Consider the following 15,025-nt stretch of genomic DNA (forward strand, 5'->3'; position numbering starts at 1 on the left):
CGCGCTGGCCCGTCAATGGGATTTTCAGAGTCACAGATCTTCTCAGTAAAATGACCTATCACCTTTGATATCATTTATTTTTCGCGAGTGCCATAATCGCATGATAATCTGGTAAAAAAAAAATCAATACAATATCTTCAGTGGCTCCAAACATGATTTAATTATCCACTAAACTTTGGGAATTCAGAATAAATAATATGGGTTGTCCGAAAATGATCTTACCTTCAAATCTCTGTAGAAATTGAAGGGTTGAAGTCCTCATGACAGATTCTCGGATCTTTGGTCTCCATTTCCTTCCTTCCTTCCTGAAGAAAGATAGGTTCTTCTGTTTGTGTTTGAGTCCACAGGTAACCATGGCTTTATCGGGTTTATCGCTTCAGTGATCGGACTGTGTTCTAATGGCTGCCCTGAATGATGAAGCGACGGGTGTCGCCGATGACGTATGACCCCCACGTGACCACTGGATGCAGAAGCTGACCACAGGGATGATGCCAGACATCAGAAAGAAAAAAATCTTAATTTTTTTCATAATGATAAACAAAATATATATCACGTTAAAGTTTTCTGTCCCTTTTTTGATGTTACTTTATTCATTGAATATCAGAAGCTACGTAAGAAGACATGACGCCACTCCCCTGAGCTATGACGACTTTATTGAGTTTGGGACTTGAAACAGGGATCAACAAGCAGCACTACTTTTTTCTTAACTTAAACTATTACTTGGATCAGTGCTGAAGAAAAGGCGTACAAATGAATTAGAGCAAATGGAGCAAAAATAGGAAACCAAACATGGGAAAACAAAGCTGCTTCGATTGTCAACATGTCCGGTTATTGCTGTTTAACAATGAATAATTATCAGCACATGGGTCCATGGGCAATGTGAGACATATTTGCTAAAATAAGATTCATAAATCTTTTCATTTGGGAACAAAAACAAATATTGTAATAAGTGTCGAGGTGAAAGTGAATTTTGAAAGAACAGGTCACCCAAAAATGAAAATTCTATCCATCTACATCTACCATTTGCCAATGGAAGGCTTTCCATTGGATTTTCAGTCCACAAAATATTTGTCGAGTTTCACAGCAAAACATTAATAATCAATCAATTGCATGACAAAATTGAACCAGATTTGTGATACAGTATTTCCTGCTTTTTATAAAGTAGTAGTAATAGTAATTGCATTTTGGTGGTCTGCAGGGGTTTTTGTTTATGTTGATAGATTGATTGAGTGATAATTGAAAAAACTCTTCTGAGGATAAATTTGTGATGTACATAATTAATGCATACTCCAAAAAAAAATCAAGTTTCAATTGGTTCCATGTCGAGACAGTCAGATTAAATTCCTTTTTCATTAGAGGACACATTAAGGGTATTCCTGGCTAATTGACTAATCTTTGGCATGCATGTGGAACAACAAAAAGAAAATCACAATATAATCACTAGTGTACAGTAATTGTTGAGCATATAATACACCACTTTGTCTACAGTCATTACAAAAAGATAACTTTCCAGAGAGAAAATATGGATCCAAGGCAGGATCTTATGTCAATATGTAAACAGGGAATAAGAAACAATGTGTAAAAGCACCAGAACTGTACATGTTGTGAAAATCAGATGAGCTTGTGTGCATTTCTTCAATATTTCTTTAATATTGTTAGTTGTTAGTACTGAGCACCTTTTCTCCAGAGCTGTCCCAACGAGTTTCCACCGCCGATCATACAGGCATTTATGAAGCTTCTTTTAAGCACCTTTCACAGATCTGCTGAATCTGGATGCCTTGTCTTTGACACTCCCAGTTTTCAGCACAACTCCAGATGTAAGAAACAATCTCACAGAGCCAGTTTTTGTCTTCTCTTTTCATTCTTCACTGTCCATCTTCTGAACCAGGACATATCAAAAACGACAAGAGTTCTGGAAAAAGGTATACTTGTGTGCGTATGTACCTGTATGTCTATACTCCCTGTATAAACATGTTTTTGATGAGTGGGAATTTAAAAAACAACACAAATGACTGGCACAAACAGCTCATTGAATATAATACAGCAATACATACCAAACAGCAGTTCAACAGTTAGAGTTGTTCACTGATGACATTATGACCTCCGTGACACAGACAAAAAAAGGTTCTGATACATCCTTTGAATGTCAGTCTGTGCCACCAATTAAAAAAAACTTCAATTAGTTCTGGTGTCCTGGTTCTAGATAAACTAGGAGCATTGGCCCGGTCTGGATGCTAGGAGATAGATCTAGAGCAGTGAGCTGGTGGGGCTGCCGGGCAGTGGGGGGCTGTGGCTCTGCAGGGTGAGGCTGTGGCTGTGGGAGGGGCTGGGGCGTACAGGCAGCAGGTCATAGTGGCTGGGGATGTGGCTGTTCCTGGGAAGGTCGTATGGGTTCTGGGGATAACTGGGAACCACCATCCCACCAGATCCCTGGATGATACTGATGGTTGGTTCTGGAGTTGGAGGAGAGGAATATAATTATACAACAGAGATAAAGCATGATGGGTAAATTATGCTGCTCTACTTCTACTACCCATGTCGTAGACGTTCTTGTTGGGCGCAGCAGTGGCGTTGGTGGTGGTGGTGGTGGTGGTGATGACGGTGGGGGAGCAGCAGTGTGTTACACGCTCATGGTGAACCGGGGACTTCATCTCCACATAACTGCTCTCTGTGTGCTTACACAAGCCAGGCGGGTCGTTGATGGTGGCGTACGGGTTTTCACTGTTGAGGGAGCAGGTGCTGGACAGCGAGCCCTTCATGTAGTCTAGAAGATAAAGACGCCATTGTTCAGTGAAACCTGAGTGATGCTCTCTGACTCATGTCGGACAATCAATATGCGTTTAAAGCTTCAAGGCCTTGTTGACATTTGCTGAAGATGGGTTATAAAAAGTATTTCAAGTGAAACATTTCCTGTGCGAAGTGAATGAAACAGGTTGCTGGGAGCGACAGTAACAGGGATAATATTATCAGTCAGTCAGATATCAGGTAAGATATTTTCTGTAAGGAGAAGGCTGGCATTATACTAGATTCTTCTGATTTGTGAAAGAATAATTCTCACTTTTGCCCCATCTGTGATGCTGAAAATTTAAATCTTTCAAAATACATATAGCTGTTCACAGTCATTTTCATAAAACTGCAGCAAATGATGGACTCATTCATTATTTTTTGAATATCCCCAGACCAAGGATGATATCACCATATCATCCTTACTTCATTTCTTTCGACAAACACAAGGGTTACTTTACAAGGCCAACTTCAAAGGTTAAAAAAATTTGGTGCTGCAGATGAAAAACATATCAGGCAACAGGAGAACACACAGCATTTAATTCATGTGAGGGGGAGATTTCCAAGTTTGGGAGTGATGGAGGAGAAGGACCGTGTGGAGAGGGAAAACACACTGAGGAGAGAAGTCGCCCTGCAGAGACAAAAAAAATATCACTGGTTGGTAACAAATCAATAAGATCAATTGCAATTGTTTTATTGGCTCCAGGTTCAGATGTGAAGTTTTCGTAGTCTCATTCACACGCAAGTTTAGCATTTAGTGGCTCCCTATCCCCTTCTCGCCACCTCAAATCACTTCAGTAAATATGTGGTCTGAATGGATCAGGGAAGATGCCTCTTTACAGAATGAGTCCAATTAAATGTATTTCAAAAATAGTAAATAGATAGAATAAGCACTAGAGATGTTTAAACATCACAAATCACTTGATACTGTGAACACACAGTAAAAAGTGAGACCGTAATTGATAATATACTGTCTGATTTTCATCCACTTGAAATTCTGCATCGACTGGACCAGAGCTTCAGAGTAGCAGAGGTCTGTGCTACGTTCATCAATTTGAAGCAGGCATTTGCTGTCTATAATTTTATACGGAACATGACCTCCAAAGATAAAAACCCACAGAGAATTATTATCCATGCTAGTGAAATTTGGGTTTCACTGGTGGTTATTTATTTATTGTCTCTGTTGGCAGGAATACTCATAAGATACTTGACTGAAGATTGAACATGTGTCAAGAAAGAGTCCATTAATTCCTGTACTGTAGTGGATGCAGAGAGGATCTTGGGTTTATTAGCGTTTTAAAACTAGCTTCTCCATTACATACTATTGCACATTTTCATTAAATAGTTAACTTTTGTTAAGATTTCAAATTGTAATGATGGCTAAGTTTATTGGACAGGTGGTTCAGAAACATTTAAAGTCTAGCACATCATTATATGCAGAGTGCGATTTGTTGGGGATGGGTGTCGGGGGATCATCCCCTCTACCAGTTTTTACATATCTATTTCTGCTCAATTAATTTTATTCTTGGGGTTGTAGTGGCTAAGTCAATATTTAAGCCACTGAGGTATCCCACCACACTTATGTGACTGACACGCTGATGCTCTTCCTTGTTATCAATAGTCTGACACCACTTTTTGTTTGATTACCGTATTTTCCGTACTAAAGGGCGCATCCAGACGGCTTTAATTTTCTCAAAAACCGACAGTGTGCGTTATAATTCGATGCGCCTTATACTGTGGACAACTGTTACTGCTTCAGGTCAGAAACCTAACTTGGCCAAGAATTAGAATTTGGACTCTTGATTACTTATTTTTCATGATACCCCCCCCCCCACCCCTTTTTTTCTGGACAAATCGCATCCTGATTATATGTGTTACTTTTTGCATTAAAGTAGAGTTGGAAGACTTTAAAGTATTGTCCCTGAAGCCATGAGAAAAAGAGTCATCTCGCTGTTAGAGGACTTTCAATATACTAACTGTTCCATATGCTAACATGCACTAACTGCTGTACTATATACATTATTATGACTAATTTTTTACTTTCTAAAACTGAGTAGACAGAGGTCCTGCTGAAAGTGAAAGCCAAGTAAAGCCTGTCATTGGCTAAGGGGACTGGTCGAGCAAGAGGATTGGCTGGGAGAAGCTGACGAGGTTAGACAGTCCACCTCAGTCTGTACCTCTGTAGTACGGCTCCACATGGTAGCTGTAACGGCGGTCAATGCAGTAAACACCTGTAAAGAAACAAATGTTAAAAAGGGACGTACATTATGTACATATATTCTTCATGGTGTCACATTAATTTGTTAAGTTATTTTGCACTTCATCAGTCCTTTCATTCATTCATTCATTCATTTATTCATTCATCTTCTTCTTCCACTTTTGCGGGTCATGGGGGTTGCTGGATCCTATTCCAGCAGACTTACAGGTGAGAGGCGACGGACACTCTGGGTGCAACGCCGATTCACCGCAGAGCCACACGAAAGACTAACAACCACTCGCGAACACACTTACACCTACGGACAATTTGGAACCGACCAATTAGGAAACCGGACAGAACCCAGACAGAAACCACGCAGACACGGGGAGAACATACAAACTGCGCACAGAACAGGACTTGAACCTGGAACCGTCTTGCTTTGAGGCGACACAGCAAGACGCCTTTAACTCAATCAAAAAAAAATTTCCCATATGCTTCTACCATAAAATTATGTAATTCAAATTTTACTATGGAAATTTAAGATCGGATATTTCCAAGAATACGGAGGATGATTTTCAATAGCAGATCAGAATGTTCATGATGTAATACATCCAGTAGGAAGAAAATGGCTGACTGAGGCCATCAAAAAAAAGAAAGAAGAGAGGGAACAGAGAGAAGCTGCAACTGACCTAGCTCACTGAGGTTACAATAGGCGCCCCACTCTGGAGCACTGTTCCTGTGTCGCTTCTTTGTCTGGAAAAAAACACCAAGTGCTAAACATGAGAATATAAAATTACATGAACTGTTAAAGAAATAAAAAAACACTGCACATAGGTATGGAGCAACTTGTACATGACTAAAACTGAAAATTTTAACGTTTTTTTTTTCTTTAAAGGAGGCAATTTTCTACTCCTTCTATACTTCTGTAAACTATATCGTTAGTAATTTATTTAGTTTTTCATATAGAACAGACCAGGAGTGCTCACACTTTTTTATTGTAAAATGACCAAGTCAAAATGACCCACATACTACAAAAATGCAAAACATATATTTATTTATAAATATATACTTAGAATTCTTTGTACAATATATGTTGACGTACCATGCATAACCGCATGAGCCTATATTGCACAACACAAGACAATTAACCCTTTCTTTTGGTCATTTCCAGCGTTTACTCTGATGACTTTCACTGAATGGAATCACTCATTGAAAGCGGTCCTATTACGTCCCGTTCTCATTTTCATTATTAACTCTGGCTAACGTGCTCAAAAGACGCATCTGTGTCACAATTTCTAACGATTGCCTAAATTCTGCAGGGGAAGTACTTTTCCAAAGCTTAAGACTCCTTCGGGCAGCTGATGTAACATCAACCTTAATTATGACAAGGTCATGCTTTGTTGCCATTGGGGGCTCTGTGTAATTCTCCAACATGCCTTGGAGAAGTAGTTACTGTCATACCCAACCCCTTCCCCATGTGTTCTATAACCTTTTATCAGTTTAGGTCTTTATCAGATTTATCAGTTTGCTTTCCCAGACTGAAGCTATAAATGTTCCCGTCTCTGTGTGACACTTCCAACATTGGTTACCGGACAATTATCTCATTCTAGTAAGTTTAGAAAGGGTAAAATAAAACCTGTGGATTAATTTGTACTGCATAAACCTTTCTTATGTATTTTCCTATATTTGACAATATTTCTAACTATTCCTCTATGCTGAATTGACATTGTAAGTCTTTATGCCAAATTACTTTTAACACTGGTTTTAGGGTCAGTTACATCCAGCGGTCCTTGATCCGTGTGAAACATGTCCAAAAATGTGAAGGGTGTCACCAGCTGTTGTAATTTAAATCCAGCTTATGTCTGTTTGTCCCCTTCCAATGTTGACTCACTCTGGTCATTTCGAATCCCAGATTACACAGCCTTACATTGTTGAGGCCTAAACCTCCCACGTCTCTGGATGACCACATTTCTTGACATTATAATCTATGATATAATCAAAGATTCTTAAAACAGTTTTTTTGGAATATCACCAAGAAGCATCATGGAAACACCATTGAATTATGGGGCAAACCACCGTTACGATCAAATTTACTTTCCTCCATAAAGTGAACTTCAGTTTCCTTTCCTTTTTCAATTTTGCTTTTATCTTATGCAGGAGTCATTCTATATTCAAGAGCATTATTCCTCCAGAATTCAGGTTTTTCTGAATCCCTCAATATCTCATTCCTAATTGTGCCCATTTGAAAGTGATTTTACTTGAATGACTGAAAGTATTCAATATTGGCATGCTTCTGACTTATGCTACTTTATTTTCAGAATCAGAATTCTTTATTGATCCCCTAGGGGAAATTGCTTTCTGTCACAGTTGCTGAACATAAGGAAAAAGTAAGCCCCCGTGTTGCTGACCACTCTGTTATAATAGTAATAAAGTAGTAAAGTAATCAAGTTAGAAAAAAGACGTAAAGTCGTAAAAATGAGCGGAGTGACTGTAACAGGCTGCAGACTCAGATTGGTGTGTGCACACGGAATAGCCTGACAGATTAGAGTATGATTTAATGATTCAAGTAACACTGGTAGTGACTCAGCAGGCTCTGCTATTGCAGCTAAGATGTCATCTGCATATATAAATAACTAATGTTCTCTACCACCTGCCTGCACACCTTTAATTTTCACCTCTAATTGGAACTATGCACCTACTCTCCGGACTCCTTGTTCCATGTATCAGTTCCAGAATCATAATATTCTGCTAAATTGGAGGTTTATGTTACGTCTGACTTGGCTAAAATCCATATTAGCGTCTATCGTAGCGGGGGTCAAAAGACTAGGATGGTTGGGATGGTAGGGAGAGATTAGCAAATATTCTATGTTGAACTGTGTCTTCTACAGCCTCTCCTCATCAAACGAACGGCGTGTTTCTGGAATTATATAACCAGATTGGACACGAGGGGCTTAACAGCCATGGGGGTAGGGTGGGGTCTTCTCACCTAGGAGAAGGAAAATTCTGAATTTATATCCATTCCCAGTGTGGTTTCCTTTACCCTTTGGGTAAGAACCGATGTTTCCCTTGTTTGTTGTAAGAGGTGATTGGGTGGGCGTGGGGTCCGCAATCCGTCCCATAAAATATCACTTTACTCCAGAAAAGTCAAAAAGGAGAATCACTTAACTACTTTGAACTGGGAAAGGAAGGAACTCTAGCTGGAGAGTGGAACTTGAACTTGTACTCACTAAAGGTTAGGTTTCTCTATTCAGTGGTGGCCTTCTTGGAAAATGGAAACCATCTTAAATTCTTAGGCTGCTAATGAGTTTTATTAAGAGAGCAATCCCCAAGGAATGCGTGTGCGAATTTTGGTGATTGTTTCCAGGAATGAAAAATTATTACAGTTACCTCCCACAGCTGCTCTTGGGTGGGAGTACAGAACCACAATTCCAATTTAGAAAGCACTGCCTTCCTGGCAAAACGTGAAATGTGTCATTTTGGTTAAATTGTTTAATTTGTTGTTTGAGTTTCTGTGGATTTGTAGTCCTCAGATCTGAGTCAGAAAGTCCTCCCACCCACCTTGGCAGAGCTCCTCTTGACTGGTTTGGCGTAGTGCGTGGCGTAGGCACAGGGGCCCATGGTTCGGTAGGTGGGGTTGGAGAAGCAGCCGCCTACAGAGCTGTTACTGGGAGAGGACTCTGTGGAGGAGAGCAGGCCTGTGCACTGCAGCCCTGCTGTCACCACATCAGCACAGAAGCTAAAATCCTGCCCTGTATTTTCATCATAACATGTATGCATGCGCACGAACAGCAGGCATGACAACCTACACAAGGTTTTTAAGATCAGGAAGTGACACAGTTGACAAAGCTGCAAAAATAAAATAAGTGAACTAAAGCCAAGAGAATATTCATCCACTCGTATCATGAGGAGCTACACCTACTCACATTCCCACTTGAATTGAAATAATTGAATCAACAACAAAGTTTTGTTATTTGATTAAACATCATTTATCAGGTAACGCTGCCAAACATTGCACATTTAGAGATTCTCTTTCACCCACACTCTTGGCTTTGGAAATGAAAGTGATTAAAATAAACAACAACTTCAATTGAGAGTTGTCATTCTGGAAAGTACCTGTAACACAAAGCACAGAAAACACCAGACCTACCTGAGAGGGAATAGTCAGTAGAGTTCATGTGCAGGGCGGGTGTGTAGGTGACGTTCGGCACGCGCTGGCCTTTCTCTCTCTGCCGATAGCGGAACCAGATCACCAGGCTGAGCATAGCCATGATGAGCAGCAGTAGGAAGATGATGCCCAGGATGGCGCCGGCTGATTGGCGCTCCGATGCCAGAGCCGGGCTGATCTTAGTGTAGGGGTTCAGTTCCTCCATCATTAGAGCAGCTGAGGAGCAGCGGCAAAAATTGCACAGTGAGCTTACCTTTGTCTAACATTGACTATAGAATTTCCTACCTTTTCAAAATACAATTTCATGTATTTGTAGTTATATGATACTTTGCCTTGGACATTTCCACACTACCTTGATCTCTATATGCTGTGTCCATTTAAAAAGGCTTCAATAAAATCTCAACGAAAGCTGGATGCAAAAAGTAATGAAATAGAAGTATTGAAGAATGTCTGTACATTCTATTCTTTACATTTACAAAACAGACTTCTTTTATGGATTTATTTTAATTGACAAAGAAAAGCTGATCCCTCAACAGACAAAACACAAACATAAGAAGGTGTAACAAAAAAAGAAACAACAAGAAACTCCACCATGAACAAAAGTTGTGATTTTAGTATTTTTTTTGTAAATTAAGTGTTTCTCTACATGTGTTCTACAAAATGGTCATACACGCTGAATGCATTTTTTGCCTGTGAATAGCAGTAACAGAAGTAAAAATAAATTCCCTTATATTAACCACATGTAAGACAAGTTTTCACAAACACAGCCATTAGAAAAGGGCTGCTGTTTTCATAGTTGTCCCTTGATATTAAACCATGTCAATACAATTTACGTGATTGACTGCATGAAAACTTTTGTGAGAGAAGAGGATGCAAAAGACAGGGTTAGATAGAAGCAACTGATTCACTGTGGTGACCCCTGAAGGGAAAAGCCGAAAGGAAAAGAAGAAGAAGAAGATTGCATGAAACCTTTGTTCCAAAGGAGGAACCATTAAGTTTTAGACTAGATCCAGGTGAAGGGTTGGATTCATCCTTTCCTTGAACATGTTTTTATTCCGTAGGGAATAATATAATGATATTGATGATAAAAATCCAACATATTTTGGGAATTGATTTCTAAAAGGCGGCAGAAATCCATCCATTCATTCATTCATCTTCTTATTCACTTCTTCCAGTTTTGCGGGTCATGTGAGTTGCTGGCGCCTATCCCAGCGGACTTACACGCGAGAGGTGGGAAAGATCCACCAGATCTAAATGTTTTCATACAGGGTAGTCTTTGGTAAACAATGGTTGTAGGCCATGAGTTTCATTTTGGAGAAGACCCGATTGTATTAAGAGGGGCTTGCTGGATAACAGAGGAAGCTTTTGATCTACTGAGTGCTACTTTTGTTTTGAATGTTTAGTTTATTCCCTGGAAGATTTGCACTGCTGGACAGGTTTCAGCAGACTTGGCAAAAGTTTTGACTTTCTGTGACATTACGAGGTTAGGTATTATCTGCTCTGCTGAGATCCATGCAGAGACGTGAGCTCTCACCCTGGTCACAGCGGATACCCTTGAATCCAATGCTGCAGTAGCAGGTTCCTGTCACGTAATCACAGGTAGCGTTGTTCATACAGTCACATAACTGCTGGCAGCCATAACCAAACACCCCTGCTGGACACTCTGGACAGAACAGCACACTTTTAATACGCTGATGAAAAAGGTAGATCCACTGACAGCTGGCATGTGAAAACATACTCACTGAGTTCACAGCTCGGACCGATGAAACCTGTCCTGCAAGAACACAGTCCGGTGATGTGGTCACAGTCGGCGCCGTTTTGACAGCGACACACCTCAGCACACTGAGAGCCATAGAAACCTGCAGGACAACCTGAGGAGAGAAACTGCATGTTCTAGTTTTCAACATCGCCCGTTCCGCTCTTCAACTCAGGATGATCCACAAATCTGGAGATGTGACTGAAAGCACATTTCCTAATCTGTTCTGTCACAGTGGAACCAACAAGGATGATTTCTGCAGATTAAACTAAACCCAGTTTGGATGTGCGGCAGATTTTCTGAAGGTACTTTGAACTTTTCTTTCTTTTGTCTGTCTTCAACTGACAGAGCAACAACACATTGGCAGATGGTGAAATATACCAAATAAACGAGAACTAGTTGTTGCAAACATCCATCAGATTTAAGAGACTTTTACATCTATTTATATTTTACAATATGATGGTTGGCCTTTACAAACGATGCCACTGAAAATTGGGTGTCAGCATCTATTGCACTGCAATTGCTCCATCTGCTTTATTTTTTCATTTAGCGTAGAAAGTAATCTGGATGAAGAGTCATCTTCAGCCTCTTGAATGAAACATGATCGGGTGTTAAACAACGGGAACAATAATAATGCAGCAGGGTTCATGTTGTCTGTGAGTGGTGGGATGCCATTCTTATGGATTTGTTGTGTTTGTGAGTTTTAAATTCACAATGTGGAACATCATGAATTCTTCAAATACGATTGTGTTGTATTTTATTGCTCAGTGTTACACAGCACAGTTAGTGGCTGCTGGAAGATTGAAGTTTATTCTTGTTTATATTGAAACTACTTCTGATGATGATAAAAAGAGGCTTCATCTCCCAATAAACAATAATTTGTTGATGCAGGGAGGATTCCTCAGGTTTATGGTGTTATCAAATTGGGATACATTGAAATCAAGACATTCAAACATTTTTTTTCATGGGACAAGGATTATTATAAGAAAAGATAGAAGCTAATTATTGCCTAAAAGAGACATTAAACTAAATCTCTAAGTGGAGGCAGGGAAAGAAACAAGTTTTAAGTTGTAATGTCTTCAGACATGTAGTTTTTCTAATCTGCCACCAGATGGAAGTGCAGTAATGAGCTACGGTTCAAATTACTCAACCATTGTATATAAAGTTTACCAGTAATTTATCTACTGTAAACAAAGCAAACAGGAACTGTTTGATTTCTTAATACATTAGATAATAAAAGTGTTTCTCAATATAACTCCAAAATTATATTTTAATCATAACAGTTTTTAAATTATTCAGCTCTTAATAACAATCATCCCTTCTGCTTTGTAGAGGCCTTTTAGCTGTTATGACCTGCTGCAAACATGATTTGAGCTGAATGTAACGGCTGTTCTAGAATGATCCAGGACTTCTGAAATCGAACATTCGTGAACTTTACACCTTTTTTACAGATGGTGAGGATTTTTCTTCAAGGATTTCTTGATCCTTGATGGAATCCATCTGATACTCTATATGCTGCAGGTTTCCAGAGTCTGAGGATAAGCATCACCATCAGAGCATCACAGGGCCACCAGCAAGCTTCACTGTAAGTGTTTGTTTCAGCATCCGCTTCATTCTTCCTCCTCCAGACATACCACTGATCTCAAAATGAACAGTGGCTTTACAAAACATCATCCCACAACATTTGTGTCTTAACTGGATGGTTTTGAGCAACTGGAGCAACTTTATCCTGTGCTGATGAGTCAGCAGGCATGAAGCTCTTTGAGTTCAGGCAGGGAGCCTTTATTTAAATTTAGGCCTTAAGAGGAAAAACTTTGGGACATTACTGCTCGAGTGGGTCTTTGAAGGTTGACTCACTATTTCAACTGAATCTGATCTGTGAATGTGTCTCTTATGAGACATTATATTCAAGGGATTCAATTGAAGTTGCAGTAGTCAGTAAAAGGAGCCTTTTGTTTTGTGTGTGTGTGTGAATAAACGCTGTAATATCTGTTAAATTGAGCTATTTAAAATGATTTTGAGAGATTTGGTTATTGCAAACCGCTGATAAATAGGACATTTCACCAATAAACCTAATATGCAATTAGAGTTGAATAATTTGGATTCTGACTACAATTAAAGCTGGGGGCGCCATGGTGACAGCCACAGACTTTATTACTATTTCTCTTATTACTGTGTGAGAGGCAGAGACGTACGCTGAGTACAGTAGAGTCCGGTCCATCCAGGGCTGCAGCTGCACTCTCCATCTGTGGCGCTGCACTGTGCTCCGTTGTGACAGTTACATGTGTGGATGCAGTCTGGGCCCCATGAGCCCTGAGGACACGCTGCAGCCATTAACACACAGTCAGAGTTAGAGACACACTCATGCACACTGACGACCATCACCAGCCCTCGGACTGGACAGGATCTGTGCCTTCATTAATGATGGAGTGAGAGTGATATGCTCTGTTCTATGTTAGAGAGACAATTAATGTCAAAGCCAGTGGAGTAACTGCCTTTAAGTTTTTATTTCCCAGCTGTCCCTGACTAGCCAGCTGAAACTCAGTGAGTGAATAACTAGCACAGAGGAAATTCATTTCAGTTCTTTCTAACACAAAGAATTAAGGATGGAAAGTGGAGAAAAGAGAGTGTGGGAGAGGATGTCTTACGTTCGGAACAGTCCTTGCTGATCCAGCCCGGGTAGCACTGACACGAGCCGTCGATGGGGTTACAGGTGCCGTTGTTGATACACAGACACACCTCAGCACAAGCTTTACCAAACTTCCCACTGGGACACACTGTGAGGACACACAACACCACAGCATCTCAAGTTCATGAATACCACGTCTAATGGAGCCTGGTATTATAACAGGAGGAATGACTGAGCGGTCATTCTCAGTGACATCATTTGATAATCTTTAAGACAGCTCCAAATCAGCTGGTGGCTCGGCTGATTCCATTCTGTTTATCTGATGGGTATATTCCATACATGGGATGTTATTTCATAGGTTTCTCTTTGTTCCTCCTCTGTCATTGGCAAACCAGCTCCTCCTTTTCAGGTTGTGTGTGACGTGTTTGTTGTTGTCATTGAATGTTCTATTCTGGGTGGAGTTTTCTGTGGTTCTATTAAATCCCTCAATGAAAGATCATGAAAGTGAAGAACCTCGCACTTTCAATGGCAGGAAGGTCCCTCACTGCAACAATACCACCTGATATAATCTACTGCAAATGTTTGGAGGTGAAGTCCTTACTGAGTGTCTGTAGAGCAATGGTGAAACGAAAACGCTGCTGGGAACGGTAAAAATATAGAGATTATTTTATTATTTAATTCAAATGTTACGTTTCTTGTGATGCATAAGTATAACCAAGCGTTTAAAAAAAACAACAGTCTGCACTGATTTCATGGCTGCCTTTGGTGGAGAAAACAAAACGCTATGCTCTTACCGGCTAAAGAGATTGACCGTGACACAATGCACCAAATGCACCATGTGTCCAGGAATCAGTTTTTGATGCTTTTTAGAGACATACATAAAGACAAAGAATTAATGTACTTTTCTGGGTTTTTTTTTGTTACAAATGATGTTCCAAAATATTAAATGAAGTACATGATTTGGATAGCCTGATAAATTAAAATGATGTAATGTCCCAGTATAATAAAATAAAATAGAATAAAATAAAATAAAATAAAATAACCCTGTTTTTTAATTTAGTTGAATCAATCCTGGGGCAAGTGTCCCAGTAAAATGGTTCAGGTTTATGATCGACAAATGCAAGTAATTATAGGTACGTGCAGGAAGTACTTGTATTAGCATCAAATACAACAAAACTAGTCATGACAGAGAATGCTTTATTCACATTCAACAAAACATAAACAGAAGGTTTTCTTTCTGCATATGGTGAAACTTGGTCTCTCTAGTCATGTGGTGTTTAATGCAATGGTCAATGCATACTAATGTTGCCTTCACAATAACGTTGCACATGCACAGCAGTTGTCTACTGAAACGACTTATCAATCAAGCTAATAAAATAACTTGATTTTACAAGTCTGGTTTAGTTGGCTACCTTTTCCCAATGAGATAGAAAAGGTAGAGAAGGAACCATCAGCCAAGAAGTGTTTGTAAAAGGAATATGTGATATGGAAAAA

General features: G+C 39.7%; 1 protein-coding gene across 2 annotated transcripts in view; it reads right to left on the bottom strand.

The window, feature by feature from the left end:
- Positions 1–645: 645 nt before the first annotated feature.
- The window catches only part of LOC137593600 (multiple epidermal growth factor-like domains protein 11), a 118,736-nt gene continuing 104,356 nt past the window's right edge, over positions 646–15,025 (bottom strand). Inside the window, exons 16-25 of one of the 2 annotated variants that reach the window (XM_068312472.1) lie at positions 13,551–13,679; positions 13,098–13,226; positions 10,889–11,017; positions 10,681–10,809; positions 9,129–9,362; positions 8,540–8,691; positions 5,671–5,734; positions 4,962–5,015; positions 2,534–2,764; positions 646–2,453 (exon numbers count right to left, since the gene is read on the bottom strand). In XM_068312472.1, coding sequence (XP_068168573.1) covers positions 2,248–2,453; positions 2,534–2,764; positions 4,962–5,015; positions 5,671–5,734; positions 8,540–8,691; positions 9,129–9,362; positions 10,681–10,809; positions 10,889–11,017; positions 13,098–13,226; positions 13,551–13,679 — 1,457 coding nt within the window. In that variant the 3' untranslated portion in view covers positions 646–2,247. The remainder of the gene's footprint in view (positions 2,454–2,533; positions 2,765–4,961; positions 5,016–5,670; positions 5,735–8,539; positions 8,692–9,128; positions 9,363–10,680; positions 10,810–10,888; positions 11,018–13,097; positions 13,227–13,550; positions 13,680–15,025) is intronic. The other variant, XM_068312481.1, reaches the window with a different exon arrangement.

This window comes from Antennarius striatus, chromosome 1, assembly GCF_040054535.1.
Source record: "Antennarius striatus isolate MH-2024 chromosome 1, ASM4005453v1, whole genome shotgun sequence".
In the NCBI taxonomy this organism is placed as follows: Eukaryota; Metazoa; Chordata; class Actinopteri; order Lophiiformes; family Antennariidae; genus Antennarius; species Antennarius striatus.